The sequence below is a fragment of the Lithobates pipiens genome, unplaced genomic scaffold, assembly GCF_037356315.1.
Source record: "Lithobates pipiens isolate NorthernLeopardFrog02 unplaced genomic scaffold, aLitPip1_a1.2 Scaffold_28, whole genome shotgun sequence".
Lineage (NCBI taxonomy): Eukaryota > Metazoa > Chordata > Amphibia > Anura > Ranidae > Lithobates > Lithobates pipiens.
The window spans coordinates 174,683,059-174,703,926 of record NW_027507789.1 but is presented as its reverse complement, the minus strand read 5'-3'; the positions used below and the strand labels follow the sequence as shown (position 1 = coordinate 174,703,926).

Below are 20,868 nucleotides of genomic sequence, written 5' to 3'. Positions count from 1 at the left end.
GTTACCTTTAAATGATTTTATTAAATACAGATACCATTGTCGTACAGTAGAGTCCCCCATAAGATATATCATTTTGTCATATAAACAGGTGTACAGTTGTTCATGGAGTGTGAAGTTTGTAAGGCGACAGAAGGTAGGTGTCCACCTATTCTGTAACACAAATCCGCTGGGAAATGGAGATACCATCCCAATCTTGCATTGTTCTAGAGCTGGAGGAGGTGATTCTGTAAGAATAGAAGTAGAAATAAACATTGGTGACCGGTCTTATCAGCCACAGGATATGTAATTGTTTCCCTGTAATCCATTCCCTGCATTAATGTAAAAAATATCCCAGTGCTTGTATCACCCACTCACCTCCCTTTATACTTACAGGTGTGCCCCCATAGCAATTGGCTTGCTATGGGGGCACACAAAGAAGAGGAGGAGCCAAGAGTGCCAGCTGAGTACCCAAGAAGAGGAGGTTGGAAGCCATTCTGTGCAAAGCCATTTCACACAGCAGGTAAGTATAAGGCCCCTTTCACACCAGCAGACTGATCTGCTGTCCATTTTTCAGGCAGATCCGATCGCACCACCCATTGTTCTCTATAGTGTGGACATGTGTCCGCTGTCACACGCTGGCATCTGCTAAAAATAGACGGACTGGATATGTTCACCATCCGTACGGCGGAATGGATGGAAATGCCCACCCAACCGCCCCATGGAGAACAGCGGGATGTGTCCGTGTCCACTCTGCATAGTGGAGTAGACATGGACTTGTCATTCGCCTGCTCAGCGGGGATTAGCTGAGAGATCCAACCCGTTGAGCAGACTGATCCGCTTGGACGCATTCCATGTGAAAGGGGCTTAAAATGTTTGTTAGTTAAATTTAAAAAAAAATACCTTTACAAACACTTTAAATACATAATTCAAATATTTTTTAATATCTGGCAGGAGTATCCTGGAAAGAAAGGCAATAATTATTATCAACACAGTGCATTGAGGACTATAGACCAGTGGTCATCAACCCTGTCCTCAGGACTAGGGATGAGCTTCGAGTTTGAGTCAAACTCATCTTCGACTCGAACATTGCTTGTTTGCCCGTTCGCCGAACAATTTGGGTTGTTCGCGGCAAATTCGAAAAGCCGTGGAACACCCTGTAAAAGTCTATGGGGGAATCTAAAGTGCTAATTTTAAAGGCTTATATGAAAGTTATTGTCATAAAAAGTGTTTGGGGACCTGGGTCCTGCCCCAGGGGACATGTATCTATGCAAAAAAAGTTTTAAAAATGGGCATTTTTTTCGGGAGCAGTGATTTTAATGCTTAAAGTGAAACAATAAAAGTGTCATATTCCTTTAAATTTCGTATCTGGGGGGTGTGTATAGCATGCCTGTAAAGGGGCGCATGTTTCCCGAACTGTCCCTGCACAAACTGTAATTTCTGCAGGAAAAAAAGTCATTTAAAAGCACTCGCAGCTATAATGAATTGTCGGCTCCCCGTAATACAGAAAACAGTCATTGAAAGTCAGTGATAAAAAAAAAAATGCGTGGGGTTCGCCCCAAATTCAATTACCAGGCCCTTCCAGTCTGGTATGGATATTAAGGGGAACTCCACGCCAAATTTTTTTTAAAAATGGCGTGGAGTACCCACCCAAAAATCCATACCAGACCCTTTATCTGAGCACGCAACCTGGCAGGCCACAGGAAAAGAGGGGGGGGGACGAGAGAGCGCCCCCCCTCCTGAACCGTACCAGGCCATATGCCCTCAACATTGGGAGGATGCTTTGGAGGTCATGTCCCCATGTTGATGGGGACAAGGGCCTCATCCCCACAACTCTGGGCAGTAGTTGTGGGGGTCTTTGGTGGGTGGTAGTAGTAGTGTTGGCGACACTAGTTATGGCCACCTGGGGGGGCACAACGGATTCCCTTAAGTTGTAGAGATTTCCTCTGACTTCCTGTTTTGGCTAATGGGACAGGAAGTGAAGGGAAATCTCCCCATTAGGATACAGATAGCAAAAAAAAAACTGACAGGGATTATAACCCTCCCTTAATCTAAAATTAAAATAAAAAAGACCTGAAGGGCCTGGTATGGATTTTGAGGGGGACCCCCAAGCCATTTTTTTTTGGGCGTGTGGTTCCCCTTAATATCCATACCAGACTTGAAGGGCCTGGTATTGAATTTCCGGGGTACCCCCATGCATTATTTTTTCTTTTCTTAATGCTAACATGACCTGTGTGCAAATAGCCTTAAAAAAAAAAAACATAAAAGTGAACCAGCGTAAAAAAAAAAAAAAGTCAAGTTGAGAGGTGCGCCTGTTCAACTTATGCAAATGCATCTACGTGGCTTGACATTTACTAAGATTTTGCCGGCGAAATGAACCAAAGCACTTGAACGTGCGCAAATGCCGCTTGCGCATGCACAGTGCATAAATTGACCTCGCGGAGTTCCAAGTGTATTTGCAGGTGTAGCAGGCTTGTTCAGAGCAAGTTACTTTTCTATTCTATTTTGGGCATAATTGTTACTTAGACAGTTATAACTATACTTCTTCACATCACACACATCACCCCCATAATATTAGCACTTCCACCTTCTTTTAATTCTGAGTTGAATAATGCGTGTTCCATGTCTATAGCGGCGCCCCGATCGCCGCCTCCCGTGCGCCGGCATGATAATAGTAAATGGTGAATTGCGCGGTGTTACAGGCACAAATGCTTTGTGAATACGAAAACAGCCATTGCGAATTGGTGCGCGGCAACTCATGGCGCAAACCATTTGTAAATCAGCCCCCCCTATCTATTTATTCATTCTGGTATTTGTGCAGTGTGGCCTCGATTCATGTTAATGATTGTAATCTGATATCCATGTATCTATATAGTGACATTTTCTGTTTACATTGTTCTATTCCCCTCCCCCTTGTCCTATATATACCAGACTCTCTGGTTAGCTAGATCTGATGAAACAGTGGAGACTATGAAACGCGTCATCTGATTGGCCACTTGGATACGCCACTTCCGGTCTGTGTAGCTTGCATTCCACGCTGACACGCACTTCTGCATAGAGAACTGCAGCGTATTGGCTTTTCTATGTCCCAGGCACCTACAGAGGCTTAACCACCACCTCACCGCAATTTCATCCTTAAGTGGCATACTATCCACGTGCATTGTGACTAAGGCAGCTTGTTACCATACGGACAGCAGCCCAGACCCAAGAGTGACCCGAATTTTTTACATATATGCCTGATATCACTCCCCGCTTGTGAGTGGCTTTTGTTGTTGTTGTGCTATTAAATGAATATCTTAATACTGCACTGAGTCTGGTGCGCCTTGTCTTTGTCCTATTGTGTCTTTTAGAGTTGTGCTTCTACTCTCAGGGCTGCAGCCATGGAACTGGAACTGTTTTATTCCCATTGACTTTTATTCTCCTTTTTGGTGATTTATTGAGTAATTTTATCATTGTTTTTATTTTTTATTTCATGATTCAGTTGTTTTTTTGCGCCATCATTTTCTTTTTTCTACTTCAATGATCTGGCACACACTGAAAATGGGCAAAAGGAGTCTCTATTTGTTCAAGGCGATAAAAACGGTAAGCTTCTTGCCATGCTGGTGGCAGACCAAAAGCTTCCAGTGAGCATTCCTGTTATTGGACGGACAGGGGGTGGTTTAGTTACAGACACTCCCAGTATAATGACTGAATTTATACAGTACTGCTCTTCACTTTATGCACCCATCCCTCAATGTGACCTCTCTGCTTTAAATGAGCTGCTAGGTAGTCTGTCTCTTCCAGTCTTAACGGATACTGACAGGGCTTCCCTAGAGGCTTGGGTTAGGCCAATGGAGATAGAAACAGCTATGTTTGCATTCCCTCCACATAAGGCTCCGGGACCGGACAGCTTCTCAACAGACTTTTATAAGACATATGCAGAGCAGGTGGCCCCTAGGATCAGTACGCTTCGGGCTCATTGCTTGGAACACCAGACCCCTCTAGATTCCATGCTTGGAGAGTATATGATTCTTCTTCCTTAAGCCTGGAACCCCACAATGTGTTCCTCATATTGTCCCATAGCTCTATTGCATATGGACTTTACAATTCTGACCAAAGTGTTAGCGACTTGTCTGGCCATGGTTATTCCCTCATTGGTTAATATTATTCAGACGGGCTTTATGTCAGGGAAATTCACTGACACAAACTTAAGGAGACTTTTCACCCATCTACAACTTCCTGATGGGGAATCGCACACGAGTGTTATAGTGTCTATAGATATTGAAAAAGCTTTTGACTCGGTAGATTGGCGGTATATGCATAGGGTATTAGCACTCATGGGTTTTGGACCTATGTTCAGGAGGTGGATTGCCCTGCTCTATAGTGGCCCACATGCGGTGATCCGGCTTGGCCTAACTGTCTCCCCATTTTTACCATGGGTAGAGACACTAGACAGGGGTGTCCCCTTCCCTATTTGCTTTAACAATGGATCCTCTTGCAATCGCACTCAGATTTTCCCAAGGGTTGGTATCCATTAAAGTAGGTACTATACAGGAATATCTTGCATTACTGTATATACAGATGACGTGCTCTTGTTCCTTATAAACCCTGGACAATCCCTACAAGCAGCACTGACTATTTTGAACAATTTTGCCACATTCTGAGGACTCAGGGTGAATTGGGATATGTCTTCTGCATTGCCATTGGATGAGAGAGCTAAAGAGGAGTCTGATATTAGTCTCCCATTGAAATGTTTTTTTTTTTTTTTTCCATAAAATTTCTTTTATTAATAGAAACAGGTAGTACATAGAATAACATACACAGAATACTGGCATGAGTATAGAAGTCAAAAATAGAAAAAAAAAAAAAAAACCTGGTCAGCACTGTAATACTATAAGTAATATTACTAGTCCTGTACTGGTCAGTAGGTACATTTCCTGGAACTGAAACGTGTGAACTCGAGAACCAAGCAAATTCCTGTATGGAGGCTACATATAGTATAGAGTCTCGAGTATATGTTGCGCGTCAACAGTTGTTGAAAAGAAGGAGGGAAGGAGGGGGGGGGGGGTGTTTGTCTCTGACTCCCCAGTAACTGGTCTCGGATGGTAGACTCTTCTGTTCGGTTAGCTGAAAGAATAGTGTGAGGGACCGGATGTCTAGATTTCTGTTAGTTTGGGAAAGGTATGAGGAGGAGGAGATCGGTATGTTTTGGAAGTCGTTGACGAGATAGATTGTAAGAATTTGCGATGGTCAATCCATGGATTCCTAAGCTTCTCAGGTGATCTAAGTGGTAGAACCATTTAGAGTATCAAATTCAGTGGTTGTTTGGAAGGATAACCAGCCAGCCCATTTTTTACAAAATTTGGTAGGGGTGTCATGGCCGTGTGAATAAGCTTTTCTAAATCAGCGATTTTCTGGACTCTGGTAATCCATTCTTTGAGTGATGGGGTACGTGAGGATTTCCAGTGTAGGGGTATACATTGTTTAGCAGCATTTATGAGGTGCATTGCTAAGGACTTATGATATTTTTTGTGAGGAAGCGTCGAGTGGTGAAGAAGAAATTGTGCTGGTGTGAATGGAAGGTCAAGACCGGTAATTGTGGAGATAGTGTGATGGACAGCTTTCCAAAATATCTGAAGGGATGGGCATTCCCACCATATGTGAAGTAGGGTACCTGTCGACTGCTGGCATCTCCAGCAAGCATTTGAAACGGTCGGGTTAAATTTGTTAAGGAGAGAAGGTGTGCGATACCATCTGGACTGAATTTTATATCCATTTTTCTGTGCATACACATTTCTCGAGCCCTTGTGGATGTTCAGGAAAATTTGCTCCCAGTTCTCTTCTGAGATCGGGATCGCCAGATCCTTTTCCCATTGTTTGCATGCCTTACTGTCGTTTGCCTTTAAGTTTTCATACAAGAGATTGTGGGTGAGAGAGATAAGATGAGACTGGGGCCTCTGTTGCATACATAGTCTCTCAAAAGAAGATAGTTGTCTTGAGTATTGTGCATTTTTATCTGTGGATTTAAGGTATTGTGTGAGGAGTAAGTAGTCCCATGGGGGGATGGGCGGGCGTTCAACTGTCAGGGAGAGTTGATGAGCTAAGAGGAGTTTACCTCAACTGTATATTTGGTGTGCTCTAGGGCACCTGTCTGGCCAGTATTTAGTCAGTTAACATTCGTGCATGCCTGGGGGAAAGTCAGGGTTCAATTTTATTGGCGTCATAGGACCCGGACTTGAGGATATATGCGTTTTCCTACATGTTTGGTGAAAATAAGATAAAGTTGGACCAATCAAGGGGTGTTTGTACACAGCCTGTGGGATGTGGTGTGGGGATATCCAAGGGAGGGTGTTCAAGTGTAGGTCAGGGAAGGAAGCTTCTAGATAGACCCAATCTTTGCGGGCTGAATGGAGATTCCAATCAAGTATTCTTGTGAGATATACCGCTGTGTTGTAGTTAGCGAGATTAGGAAGTCCTATTCCTCCGAGATGTTTCGGACGAGTAAGTGTGAGAAAATGTATTCTGGGTGTGTGGCCACCCCAGAGGAATTTGGAGCAGATACTGTTATATGTTCGGAAATAGGAGGGGGGAATCCTTATGGGGATAGTTTGCAAGATGTATAGTAATCTAGGTAATGCATTAATTTTGAGAACTGCAGGCCTACCGAACCAAGAGATTGTTGGTTTATTCCATACTTTGAAGTCAGATTCCAACTTGGAAAGGAGGGGAAGGTGGTTTTTGGTATATAGGTCGGAAAGTTGTGCGGGGAGTTGAATCCCTAAATAAGTGATTGCTTCTTGTTTCCATTGGAAAGGAAAATTAGCCTTACATTGATCTACTATGTGTTGCGGGAGGGATATTTTAAGGGCAAAGGACTTTGAAAAGTTGATTTTGAGATTGGATAGAACCTGGAATTTTTGGAATGTCTGTAATAGGATAGGAAGGGAGGTTATAGGGTTCGTTAAAAATAGTAATATGTCGTCTGCAAATGCGGCATATTTATATTCTTTGGTAGGTGCTTGGATGCCTTGGATGTCTGGATTGAGTGTAAGCTGTCTGAGAAGGGGCTCAAGTGTGAGGACAAAAAGAATGGGGGATAGTGGGCAGCCTTGTCTCGTTCCATTACCGATGGGGAAGGCATTCGTCAGGGTGCGATTGACTCTTATCTTGGCGGTTGGGTTCGTGTATAGTGAAAGAACCATTTCTATCATGTGAGGTCCTAGACCTATCGCTGCAAGCACTGCTGCCATATAGTCCCATGCTACCCTGTCGAATGCCTTCTCCGCATCTAGCGAAAGGAAAAAGCTCTTTTGTTTGGTTCGAGAGATAAGATGGTGTAGGTTGATGGCTTTAACAGTATTATCCCTGGCCTCACGACCAGGGATAAAGCCTACCTTGTCTTGTGATATGAGAGAAGGAAGGTAGGGAAGTAGCCTATTAGCCAATATTTTTGAAAATATTTTTAAGTCAACGTTCAAGAGTGAAATCGGGCGGTAATTACATGGGAGAGTGGGATTTTTATCTTCCTTGGGAATAACTACTACATGGGCCTCTAGCATACCTCGGGTGAGGGGGTTAGAGGGGGAAATGGAGTTGAAGGCTTGTAGAAATGGTGTTTGTAAGATTTCAGAAAAAGTTTTAGTTCTTGCCCGCTTTTGATTGTTTTAGGGCGTCTTTCCATTCCTGTTCTGTGATTGGCGAGTCAAGGCTTGTGGCAACCTCAGCTGAGATTTTGCCTGGGGAAAAGCGTTGTAGGAATGAGTGTATATCAGAATTCCGTTGGGATGGTGAGTGCGTTTTAGGTTCAGAGCTGTTCAGGTTGTACAGAGAGGAATAGTATCTTTCAAATTCTGTGGCAATGTCTTTATTGTGCGTCAATTTGCTACCCGTAGGGGACTGAAGATGATGGACAGTGTTATTGGCTCTTTTTTTGCAGAGCGCTTGCGCTAGAAGGCGGCTGCTTTTGTTAACAAACTCGTAAAACATTTTTTGGGATAGAGCGTAACGTTTCTTAATGGAGCTATTCAATTCTTCCCGTAAGAGCCGGCGGGTTTCTGTCAGGTCTAGAAGGGTTTTTTGGGCTAAGGAACGCTTATGGGAAGATTCTAATTTAGCTAATTTTGTATACAGGGCTGTAAGTTTGGCTTTTCTCTCCTTCTTGAGTGAGGCGGTTAGGGAAATCATTTTGCCCCGAATCACACATTTGTGGGCCTCCCATTGGGTAAGTTTGGATGTGTCATGGGTATCATTTTCCTTAAAGTAGTTTGTGAGGCAGTCACGGATCTGCTGTTCTAACAATGGATCTGTGAGAATAGTCGGGTCAAGTCTCCAGACATATGAATGCTCTAGTTTTTCAGGGAAGGTAATTGTCATAGTAACGCGGTGGTGATCAGAAAAGGTAATCGGTTCGATGGTGGCCCTTGACAAAGACGGTAAGTAGTCTAAACGCGAATATTTGCTGTGAGGTGTGGAAAAGTAGGTATAGTCTTTTACAGTAGGATGACTGGTTCGCCAGGAGTCATGTAGCAATAGCTCCCAAAGGCATTTTTTAATTTGTTTGAGTGCCCTGTAGGGTAAGTGTGAGCTACCAGAAGAGGTGTCTAGCAGGGGGTCAAGAGGGACGTTCAGGTCTCCACCAAGGATCAAGATTCCTTCATGAAAGGAGAGCAATTGACGTGTGATATCTCGAAAGAAAGGAACTTGGCTATAATTTGGGCTGTAGATATTCGTTAACGTAATTGGTTTGTTGCCAATGTGGCCTTTAAGGAAGATAAACCTCCCTTGATCGTCAGTCAGAGTGTCTGATATCTGTATAGGGATGTGTTTGGAAATGAGGATGGAGACTCCTTTAGATTTAGAAATGGGTGAGGTTGCATGAAACCCGTGAGGGTAAAGTTTGTTAGTGATGTTAGGAATTTTCTTAGAGCTAAAGTGGGTCTCTTGTAGGAAAACCACATCAGCTTTTTGGCTGCGTAAAAGTGAGAACAATTGGGAACGTTTTTCAGGTGTATTCAGTCCTTTGGTGTTAAGCGACAGTATTTTTATAGATTGGTGTAGAGTTTTAGTCCTCTGCGGTGGCATAATTGCGTGGAGCGCGTCTAATTATTGGTATGGAGGGAAGTAGGGGGGAGCCAGAGACAAAACAAAAAAAAACAAAAAACAAAAAACAAAAAAAAGTGGAAGGGTGGGGAAGATCAGAAAAGGGGAGGGGTATGCGGAGAAGGGGGGGGATGAGTGGTGTAAAGGGAGGGTGGTTAGTGAGACTTTCCCGGTATGGGAAAGTACAGAAGAAATCGGAAGTGGGTATTGGCCTGCAAGCCCACTATGTGTAATGGAGTATCGATGAGGGCAGCGGTTTCTGTTAGAGACTGCTTTGTGGGGGAGTGGTAGGATACACTCTACAAGATGGGTGTCTTCCATGTTCCTGGGAGGTCAAAGTGATTATGAAATGGAATGATATACTAGCTAGGTAAGGAGCCAACCGAGGGCCAAACCCCTCAGCTGGTTTATCTTGAAGCGAGTTAATTGGGCACCGTGATGGTGAGAAGTTGGGTGATCATGTTAGAGGTGGTGGGTGAGAGGCAAAGGGGAATGCCTCAGGGTGGAGGCAGTAGGTTGGGAATTATGGATGATTCTAGTGCGTCAGTCTGTATCTCAGGTAATCATGTGAATCTACTAATATAGCGTGTGAGGGGCCTAGTCGGCGTGTATGGGGTCTTAAAGAGGGACCCTTGTGACAGCTAGTAATTGTTGAAGTTGTGCATTGTAACAGATTATAATGTCACAAACCATTGAAGGCAATAACATGTTGCAACCATTCATGAAACCTTTCAGAAACCCGTTAAACTGAAATATGTAATGGAACAGGCTAAATACATAAAAGGTGATAACAATCAGAACAGGTTAGTTTACTCCTTAAGGGAGTGTGCACTCCTGAGAAAAAGCATCAGTTACAATAACAGTAAAAAGTCAGCCTCGGTAACGGTAGGATCGGGTGATGGGAGTTCCTTAGAGGATAGCGCAGAATGGACCTCTCTATGTGGAGAGGGGCACATCTATTCAGAAGGGCAGATGTATCTGCCCTGGGGGATTCTCTCCCATCAACTGAGTCTAGGCCAAAAACAAAAACAAACTGTGGTAGTACCGAAATGGGTTTTTATCTATCACTTATCTAGGGGTGCAAGTAACTGCTAATATACATAACTACACGTCCCTTAATCTTCTCCCACCGGTGTCTTGACTCAAGCAGAGGTTTCTGGTGACTGAAGAGGTCGTTAAGCCCTTATCAGTGACATATAAGGATCTATTTAATAGAACCCTGCCTGCAGTGACTAAATGCAGAGATGTGCGTCAGAGGTGCCAGATATACAGGGGGAGGAGTGGGATGAGCTTTGGGAACAACTGTCCAAACATTTAGTGTCAGCTAGGGATAGATTAATACACTTCAAATTCCTTGATAGGATTTACTATACCCCAGCTAGACTGGCCAGGATTTATCCCAATTCTTCAGATGAATGCTGGCATTGCTCCTCTTCCCAAACCACCACAGAGCACATATTTTTGAAGTGTCTGCAGATTCAGGTTTTTTGGACTGAGGTAATTTCCTGTATATCGGATGTTCTGACAATCCCCATACCTCTATCGGTCAAAGTATGTCTTCCAGGCCTTGTGGAGGAGGTAGATCCATCTCGGGCACATAAAACCCTACTAAATATCTTATTATTTTATGGCAGGAAAGTCATACTGCTACACTGGAAAAAGTCAAATGCCCCCACAACAATCTTCTGGAAAGGTTTAGGGAACTCCATGATGCCATTTTACAGAGCAACTTATATCTCCAGGAGTTGTGTAAAAAAAATGTATAAGGTTTGGTGGGCTTGGATCGACTCCACCTCTACTGTGAAGTAGTGAACTATTTCTGTTATTCTAAATATTGAGCAGGAATTTGGATGGGAGTCCTCTTGGCCCTGAACGGTCTCAGAATATATAGTAGGATTACACAATAAATATAATTTACTCATTGGTTGGTGATTTGCCTATAATTTTTCTGTTGAAACAATAGATGGTTTCAATTCTGATTCAAATAATATCCTGCTATGTACATAAATGGATGTTGGTTGAATTGGTAGTTGGGGGGTAGTGGGGTATTGGGGGGGGGGGGGTAGTAGTGTGTTATTAGTATAGCCAGTTGGACTATGTTAGTTCGGTTAGAATATTATTGACCCTGCATGGCCCTGTCTGAGTGGAGCTGGTGTTGTGCCAGTCCACCAAATTGCCGGACCTCAGGCTAATAACACCTGTTGTCTCCTGAGTGTGCATAACAGCATAAAAAATAACAGACCTGTTAATTTAGAGGTATTTAGATAGTTAGGTATTTATTTTTCCAGCTCCTTTACTTAGGAGCTAGAAAAGAGCAGGCCTTATTGTACTGAGTTAAAGCACTTGACAAGTCATTAGGACCCCTTCAGACAGACATTCTGATAAGGTCGGCTGGTCAGTTTTACAGGCAGTCCTGATTGGAAGGTCCATTCATCACTATGAACGGGTGGGTGTAAATAGACTTGTGTCAATTTACACCTGCCGACCTATTGGTCTGGTCATGTCCACTGAAAAAATGGGAGAGGTCTTTGTTTTCTTCCATTTAAGCAGAGCAGATAGGAGGTAGCTGAGTATAAATGGCTCTGCTCCGATCAGCAAGGGATCCACTCACAGATCCCCTGTTGATCAGAACAGAATCTTCCCCGTGTAAAAGTGGCCTATCTGTCAGATGTAAAGTGGCTATTATCTCATCCTCAGACAAACTAAGTAACTATAAATAAAGGAGAAAAATGTATACAAAAAAACTCCACGCCAAAACTAATCAATCACAAATAGTGATGGACGAACTTCCGACGGGACGTTTCGCGAACGCGAAATGCGAACGGACCCAAACGTTCGCGAAACCGAACGTTCGCCGCGGGCCCCATTGACTTCAATGGGAGGCGAACTTTGCAAACCTTCATGTCGAATTTGCGGCCACGTGGTAATTATTAGGGGGTAAAACGTAGTCCCACCATCTGGACAATGACATAATACATGTATGAGGTGAATTTGGGATCGATAACTACAAGCATTTTTATTTTATTTGGGAAATTGTTCTAACAATTCAGGACTATGGAGCTAATGAAGGCAATGGAGGAGAGGGAAGGTCAGGGACCAGGGTAGGCAAAGAAGAGGGTGCAGGAGATGATCACCAGCAGCGTGACATACCGGAATGACACATGCACCGTGATAGAGGCATCTGACAGCAGCACCGTAATACAGAGCACTGACAGCAGCACCGTGACATACAGCGCTGACAGCAGCACCGTGACATACAGCGCTGACAGCAGCACCGTGACATACAGCGCTGACAGCAGCACCGTGACATACAGCGCTGACAGCAGCACCGTGACATACAGCGCTGACAGCAGCACCGTGACATACAGCGCTGACAGCAGCACCGTGACATACAGCGCTGACAGCAGCACCGTGACATACAGCGCTGACAGCAGCACCGTGACATACAGCGCTGACAGCAGCACCGTGACATACAGCGCTGACAGCAGCACCGTGACATACAGCGCTGACAGCAGCACCGTGACATACAGCGCTGACAGCAGCACCGTGACATACAGCACTGACAGCAGCACCGTAAGCAGCCCCAGGAGGAAGTCAGCACAGCACAGGGATGGTGTGATCCCCTCATAATAAGAACCCCCAGGAGGAAGTCAGCACAGCACAGGGATAGTGTGATCCCTTCATAATAAGAACCCCCAGGAGGAAGTCAGCACAGCACAGGGATATCATAAGCAGCCCCAGTAGAAATATGACACCGCTCAACCTCTTCAAAGAGGAGGGTAGGGGCATATAGTACGGTGTGCTTTTTTGGGTCAAGGAAGTGAGCCAAATGAATTAAGAAGGTCTGTGTGCTTGATTAAAAAAATAGTTTATAGACATATACATGGTCTACTGGTCACATGTGTTGAATTCCTCCGAGATCCATGCCTCATTCATTTTTAGAAATGTGAGGTAGTTAACACTGTGGTGAGCTAGGCGAGTACGCTTATCGGTCACAATCCCCCCCTGCTGCGCTGAACGTCCTTTCGGACAGGACACTGGATGAGGGGCAAGCCAACAGTTCGATTGCAAATTGGGCAAGCTCTGGCCAGAGGTCAAGCCTGCCCACCCAGTAGTCTAGGGGTTCATCACTCCTCAGAGCGTCCACATCGGCCGTTAACCCAATGTAGTCGGACACCTGACGGTCTAGGCGTTCCCTGATGCTGGATCCGGATGACACCTGTCGATGGGTCGGCTGAAAGAATGACCTCATATCCGAAGTCACCAACACATCTTCAAACCGGCCTCTTCTTGCAGGCGCTGTTGGATTGGTACCCGCAAATCCTTCTCTGGGAGTGGGAATTGCTCCTCTGCCAGCGCACGCAAAAGCAGAATGCAGCATTTCTCGAAGCAAGGCCTGGAAGTGCTGCATTCTGACAGCCCTCTGCGACGGCGGTAACATTTCCGCCATTTTGTGTTTGTACCGGGGGTCTAAGTACGTTGCCACCCAGTACTGGTCCTTGACCCTCATGCTTTTTATACGGGGGTCCCTATTAAAACACTGGAGCATGAAGGCCCCCATTTGCACTAAAGTGGAAGCGGTGTGGTGGCCTGGCTCCTGCTCATCATCCAGGATAATGTCGTCCTCTTCATTCTCCTCTCCCCATCCTCGCACAACAGGGATCCCAGAAAGGTTTAAAGCATGCTCTTCTTGCTCCTGCTCATCCGCCCCGGCACCATCCTCCTCTGACTCCTCATCAGACTCCTGTTGTTGACTTGTCTCAGATAGAGTAGCCCCCCCTGGGAATTCATCCAGCATTGCGACTTCCTCATCTTCCCGCTCCTGCTCCTCCACAGCCTGATCAATGACACGACGCAATGCACGCTCCAGAAAGAAGGCATAAGGTACCATGTCACTGATGGCGCCATGGCTGCGACTGACCAGTTTGGTGATCTCCTCAAATGGCCGCAGAAGTCTGCATGTGTCGCGCATGAGCAGCCACTGGCGCGGTGAAAAAAAACCCAGCTCCCCAGAACCGTTTCTTTCGCAGAGTTCATACAGGTAGACGTTAACTGCACGTTTCTGCTGGAGCAGCCTATCAAGCATATAGAAGGTTGAGTTCCATCGCGTCGGGCAATCGCAAATAAGACGTCTGACCGGCAGATGGTGTCGCCGCTGAATGTCAGCAAGGCGAGCCATGGCCGTGTAAGATCTTCTGAAATGGGCCGAGATTTTCCTTGCCTGCCGCAAGATGTCCTGGACCCCAGGGTATTTGACAAGGAATCGCTGCACGACCAAGTTTAAGACGTGTGCCATGCACGGCACGTGCGTGATTTTGCCCTGTTTCAATGCGCTAAGCAGATTGGCACCGTTGTCACACACCACTTTACCAACTGTCAAATTGAGCGGTGTTAGCCACTCATCTGCCTGTGAACGCAAAGCTGAAAGGAGTGCCGGGCCAGTGTGGCTCTTTGCTTCCAGGCACAACAGACGCAGCACGGCATGGCAACGTCTCACCTGGCATGTGGAATAGGTTCTGGGGAGCTTGGGCGGTGCAGTGGAAGAGACGCTAGCAGCGGAAAAGGAGGAGGCAGCTGAGGAGGAGAGGGAGGAGGATGGAGTAGGAGGAGGAGAAGAAGAGTCAGGCCTGCATGCAATCCGTGGCGGTAAAACCAAATCTACACGGGTGCCACGGGTTACATGCTTGACGGCCGTCAGAAGGTTCACCCAGTGGGCAGTAAAACTGATATACCTTCCCTGCCCGTGTTTGCTAGACCACGTGTCTGTGGTCAGATGTATCTTGGCACCGACACTGTGTGCCAGAGATACATTCACTTGCCGCTGAACATGGCCATATAGCTCTGGGATGCCCTTCTCTGAGAAATACTTCCTTCCTGGGACCTTCCATTGTGGTGTTCCAATGGCCACAAATTTGCGAAAGGCCTCCGAGTCCACCAGTTTATATGGCAGTAGTTGGCGGGCTATGAGTTCTGACAAGCCAGCCGCCAACCGTTGGGCAAGAGGGTTATCCGGCGTCATCATTTTTTTACGCTCAAACATTAGGCCCACGGAAGCCTGCCTTTTTGCAGAAAAATGTGAGCTTGGCGTGATGGAAGGTGGAGTGGAGGACAATTGTGAGGAGAGAGGAGAAGGAGAAGTAGAAGACGAGGCTGGACGGTGAGAGCCTGCAGTGTGGCTTTGTGTGTTCCGTTGCTCCCACTGGGCTCGGTGATGGCTGCTCATGTGCCTTCTTAAGGCGGTCGTCCCTAGGTGAGTATTGGGCTTACCGCGACTAACGCGTTGACTGCAAAGATTGCAGATGGCAACGCTATTGTCAGCAGCGGACACGTTAAAAAAAGCCCACACTGCGGAGCCATGTGCCGGTGTCCTGGGAGCGCCAGATGTGACCGTACATGGTCGATGACTCGCTCCTGATACATTTGCAGTCTGCTTTGTCCCTGCTGTGCAATGTAAGTCATTGCTGCTTCTCCTCCCTATCTGCTGGTCCATATCTCCCTCTGAACTCCCCTCCTCTTCCTCTCTTGTGGGCACCCACGTGACATCACTAGACACGTCATCATCAACGTCACCTTCCCCACCGCTATAAGTAGAGATCTCGGAGTAGGCAGCAACACCGGGGACCAACCTCCTCCTTGGGCTGATCTGGGTACTGGCGTCAGACTGCTGAGTAGCGCTTGTTGCTACCTCCTCTTCCTGATCCAATACCAAGAGTGGCTGCGCATCAGAAATGTCCTCTTGATATGGATCGGAAAATAATTCCAGTGACTCAAGCGGAAGGTATGTGGTGGTGGTGGTGGTGGTCGTGTTGTTGGTGGTAGTGTCTTTGGGGGTGCACATAGCAGAGAGTGAAGAAGAGGGTGCAGATCGAGAGGATGAGGAGGGTGCAGAAGAGTAAGGCTGAGCGAGCCACTCAACCAAGTCTGGTGCATCCTTTAAAGTAATTGAACGCACCTTCTGCAACTTCCCACTTTGGCTCAAGCCTGTTGCTCCTGCCCTACCCCTACCACCCCTGCGGAAGGGCCTGCCTCTTCCTCTGCCTGTCATTTTTTAAATGACCCTGTGACAAAACTCTTAGTCCCTATACCGCTGAAGGACTGCTGCAGTATAGGTGAGCGGTCAGCAGTGGTGCACGTCAACCCTATCTATTGTGGACCGATAGCGGTCCTTACAGAACAGCAGACTGTACCGCACTCAAGCCTATGTACCGTAGCACCCTATACCAAGTTACCAGTCCTTATAAGAACTTTTGTGGACCAAGCAGGTTGTGTATTAGTGTTTAGCAGACTGTACGTCAGTCCCTATACCGCTGAAGGACTGCTGCAGTATAGGGCAGCGGTCAGCAGTGGTGCACGTCAACCCTATCTATTGTGGACCGATAGCGGTCCTTACAGAACAGCAGACTGTACCGCACTCAAGCCTATGTACCGTAGCACCCTATACCAAGTTACCAGTCCTTATAAGAACTTTTGTGGAACAAGCAGGTTGTGTGTTAGTGATTAGCAGACTGTACGTCAGTCCCTATACCGCTGAAGGACTGCTGCAGTATAGGTGAGCGGTCAGCAGTGGTGCACGTCAACCCTATCTATTGTGGACCGATAGCGGTCCTTACAGAACAGCAGACTGTACCGCACTCAAGCCTATGTACCGTAGCACCCTATACCAAGTTACCAGTCCTTATAAGAACTTTTGTGGACCAAGCAGGTTGTGTATTAGTGTTTAGCAGACTGTACGTCAGTCCCTATACCGCTGAAGGACTGCTGCAGTATAGGGCAGCGGTCAGCAGTGGTGCACGTCAACCCTATCTATTGTGGACCGATAGCGGTCCTTACAGAACAGCAGACTGTACCGCACTCAAGCCTATGTACCGTAGCACCCTATACCAAGTTACCAGTCCTTATAAGAACTTTTGTGGAACAAGCAGGTTGTGTGTTAGTGATTAGCAGACTGTACGTCAGTCCCTATACCGCTGAAGGACTGCTGCAGTATAGGGCAGCGGTCAGCAGTGGTGCACGTCAACCCTATCTATTGTGGACCGATAGCGGTCCTTACAGAACAGCAGACTGTACCGCACTCAAGCCTATGTACCGTAGCACCCTATACCAAGTTACCAGTCCTTATAAGAACTTTTGTGGACCAAGCAGGTTGTGTATTAGTGTTTAGCAGACTGTACGTCAGTCCCTATACCGCTGAAGGACTGCTGCAGTATAGGGCAGCGGTCAGCAGTGGTGCACGTCAACCCTATCTATTGTGGACCGATAGCGGTCCTTACAGAACAGCAGACTGTACCGCACTCAAGCCTATGTACCGTAGCACCCTATACCAAGTTACCAGTCCTTATAAGAACTTTTGTGGAACAAGCAGGTTGTGTGTTAGTGATTAGCAGACTGTACGTCAGTCCCTATACCGCTGAAGGACTGCTGCAGTATAGGTGAGCGGTCAGCAGTGGTGCACGTCAACCCTATCTATTGTGGACCGATAGCGGTCCTTACAGAACAGCAGACTGTACCGCACTCAAGCCTATGTACCGTAGCACCCTATACCAAGTTACCAGTCCTTATAAGAACTTTTGTGGACCAAGCAGGTTGTGTATTAGTGTTTAGCAGACTGTACGTCAGTCCCTATACCGCTGAAGGACTGCTGCAGTATAGGGCAGCGGTCAGCAGTGGTGCACGTCAACCCTATCTATTGTGGACCGATAGCGGTCCTTACAGAACAGCAGACTGTACCGCACTCAAGCCTATGTACCGTAGCACCCTATACCAAGTTACCAGTCCTTATAAGAACTTTTGTGGAACAAGCAGGTTGTGTGTTAGTGATTAGCAGACTGTACGTCAGTCCCTATACCGCTGAAGGACTGCTGCAGTATAGGTGAGCGGTCAGCAGTGGTGCACGTCAACCCTATCTATTGTGGACCTATAGCGGTCCTTACAGAACAGCAGACTGTACCGCACTCAAGCCTATGTACCGTAGCACCCTATACCAAGTTACCAGTCCTTATAAGAACTTTTGTGGACCAAGCAGGTTGTGTATTAGTGTTTAGCAGACTGTACGTCAGTCCCTATACCGCTGAAGGACTGCTGCAGTATAGGGCAGCGGTCAGCAGTGGTGCACGTCAACCCTATCTATTGTGGACCGATAGCGGTCCTTACAGAACAGCAGACTGTACCGCACTCAAGCCTATGTACCGTAGCACCCTATACCAAGTTACCAGTCCTTATAAGAACTTTTGTGGAACAAGCAGGTTGTGTGTTAGTGATTAGCAGACTGTACGTCAGTCCCTATACCGCTGAAGGACTGCTGCAGTATAGGGCAGCGGTCAGCAGTGGTGCACGTCAACCCTATCTATTGTGGACCGATAGCGGTCCTTACAGAACAGCAGACTGTACCGCACTCAAGCCTATGTACCGTAGCACCCTATACCAAGTTACCAGTCCTTATAAGAACTTTTGTGGAACAAGTGAGTTGTGAATGTTTAGCAGACTGCAGCAGAAGGGCAGCAGTCAAGTATAATATCCTTTCTATATTTGGAAGAAAGAATATTATACATGTACAAGCCTATTACTGTACCACTGATACCAGTCCTGAAAAGAACCTTTGTGGAACTAATAATAACAGCAAGTCTTTAAAATTACCCTCACTGCCTGACAACACTGCTTCCTTCCTGTCCCTATACAAATTGGCAAAAAAAGAGAACGATTAGTGGTTACTGGAACAGCTCTTTTGTGGACCTTGATAGTAACAGCTAATGATGATGATGATGATGATGATGATGAAAGACTAATCTGGCTGTCCCTGTAGCATACACCGTCCTTTCCCTTTCTCTAAACTAACAAAAGACACTCAGGCTGCTGCAAGAATCAGCAGCACAGCAAACCTATCAACACCTAACACCTATACCAGTCCTGAAAAGAACTTTTGTGTACCAAATAGCTAGTGGTTTATCTCTCCCTACTCCACACAGGAACCTGTCCCTATCGTAACAGAAGAAAGAATGTAAAATGGCCACCGGATCGGGTGTATTTATAGGTTAGGGGGAATGTACAAGTGTCCATGTGCTGTCATGTCTCAATTGGCTGTCCTGTATCACATGATAAACGTGTCACCAAAGGTTAAAGTTCTTGTATACATTAAACACGTAAGTCCGCCGCGGCGAACGACAGAAAAAGGCGTTCGAACGTGCGGACCGCGAATGTCGGAAATTCGCCGCGAAACGACCGCCGGGCGAAACGTTCGTCCATCACTAATCACAAATAATAATTAAGCTGCTCATCTGATTGCACAATGTGATCAATATAAAATGATAATAGATAGAGGGTGCTAGTGTTAAAGTGATAATACTACCAATAGTGAATAATACAAAAAAAAAAGTGCTAGCGATTAAACAATTGCAACATAGGAAATAAATCATACAATATATGATCCCAAAAAGTGAAACTCTAGAGAACTCAGACAAGAACGTGCTTAAAAATACAAAAAACGTGTGTTCCAAGAGTGATAGTTCACGCTAGTGCAGAGAAAGTCCCAATAATGTTAGCCACAATAGAAATATGGACACTGAAGTCTTCTGAATAAAATCTTCTATGTGGATAGAAATTCCTTCACCATGAAGAGAAAAGACGTCACCCCACAGTGCTAGGTAGAGAGTCTGCTTACCAGATGTATATCGTGCCTGTTCACATATGTAGATAGGAAAAACAACTCCTCCCCGTATAGTTAAGCATGGTATATAGAAAGACAATAGATGCTACCATAGCATATTACAGTTTATTAAAATTGGTATTAAAAACAAAATAAAATGCCCAAATGGCCCCTTACATTTGTAGGTGCCCCCCCCCCCCCCCGGCACTGAGGTTGCTCGCTTGTCAATAATGGTACTCAATGTATCGACCGCAAACCATAAACCGGCACTGCCGCTGCATTTTTGAGTTCCGCTTTATATTTGTTATAGGCTAGAATGAAATCTTGGTGTTCCCCCTATTAATGATTTATCATATGGTTACTTGCACAAACAGTGTCCATATTTCTATTGTGGCTAACATTATTGGGACTTTCTCTGCACTAGCGTGAACTATCACTCTTGGAACACACGTTTTTTGTATTTTTAAGCACGTTCTTGTTTGAGTTCTCTAGAGTTTCACATTTTGGGATCATATATTGTATGATTTATTTCGTATGTTTCAATTGTTTAATCGCTAGCACTTTTTTTTTGTATTATTCGCTATTGGTAGTATTATCACTTTAACACTAGCGCCCTCTATCTATTATCATTTTATAAATAAAGGAGCGTAACTCTTTCATAGGTAAATCTATTTAGAAAAATAGTAAGAATGAAGATCTTGAAGATCAGATGTTCAGTTTATATAAGCCCAAACATGACTGGTTCTTGTGAGACCCTCTTGGAAAGGTAGAGACCTAATACAGGGTTCTGGGTAAAAAAGACATTCTTACTCGATGCTTCAGGAGGATTAACCCTGGCTGGAGTCCTCTGTAACCGATTGCAATATATTTTTAAGAACATGTCAAATATGAAGGATTACTCACCTGTACATGAATACACACCAATGGATTTAAAGTTATTTGGAATTTCATTAGCAATATTTCCCCTGGAAAAAGATTAATATTGTACTTTATTATTTTTCCACAATTCAGAGGAAATGCATTCTCCTTTATGTAACATTTTTTTATGTGAAACTTTTTTAGAACCAACACAAATCTTTTTTTATATGGCACTTAGCATGCAAAGTCATGATTATTTTTTTTTGGCAATATAAAAGAGGTATTAAGAGTACTTTGCATATGATTGACAACTTATT

General features: G+C 45.4%; 1 protein-coding gene across 1 annotated transcript in view; it reads right to left on the bottom strand.

The window, feature by feature from the left end:
- Positions 1–20,868, bottom strand: part of LOC143935836 (NXPE family member 4-like) — a 190,060-nt gene that overhangs the window by 6,104 nt on the left and 163,088 nt on the right. Inside the window, exons 5-6 of the mRNA XM_077459955.1 lie at positions 20,597–20,658; positions 6–224 (exon numbers count right to left, since the gene is read on the bottom strand). Coding sequence (XP_077316081.1) covers positions 6–224; positions 20,597–20,658 — 281 coding nt within the window. The remainder of the gene's footprint in view (positions 1–5; positions 225–20,596; positions 20,659–20,868) is intronic.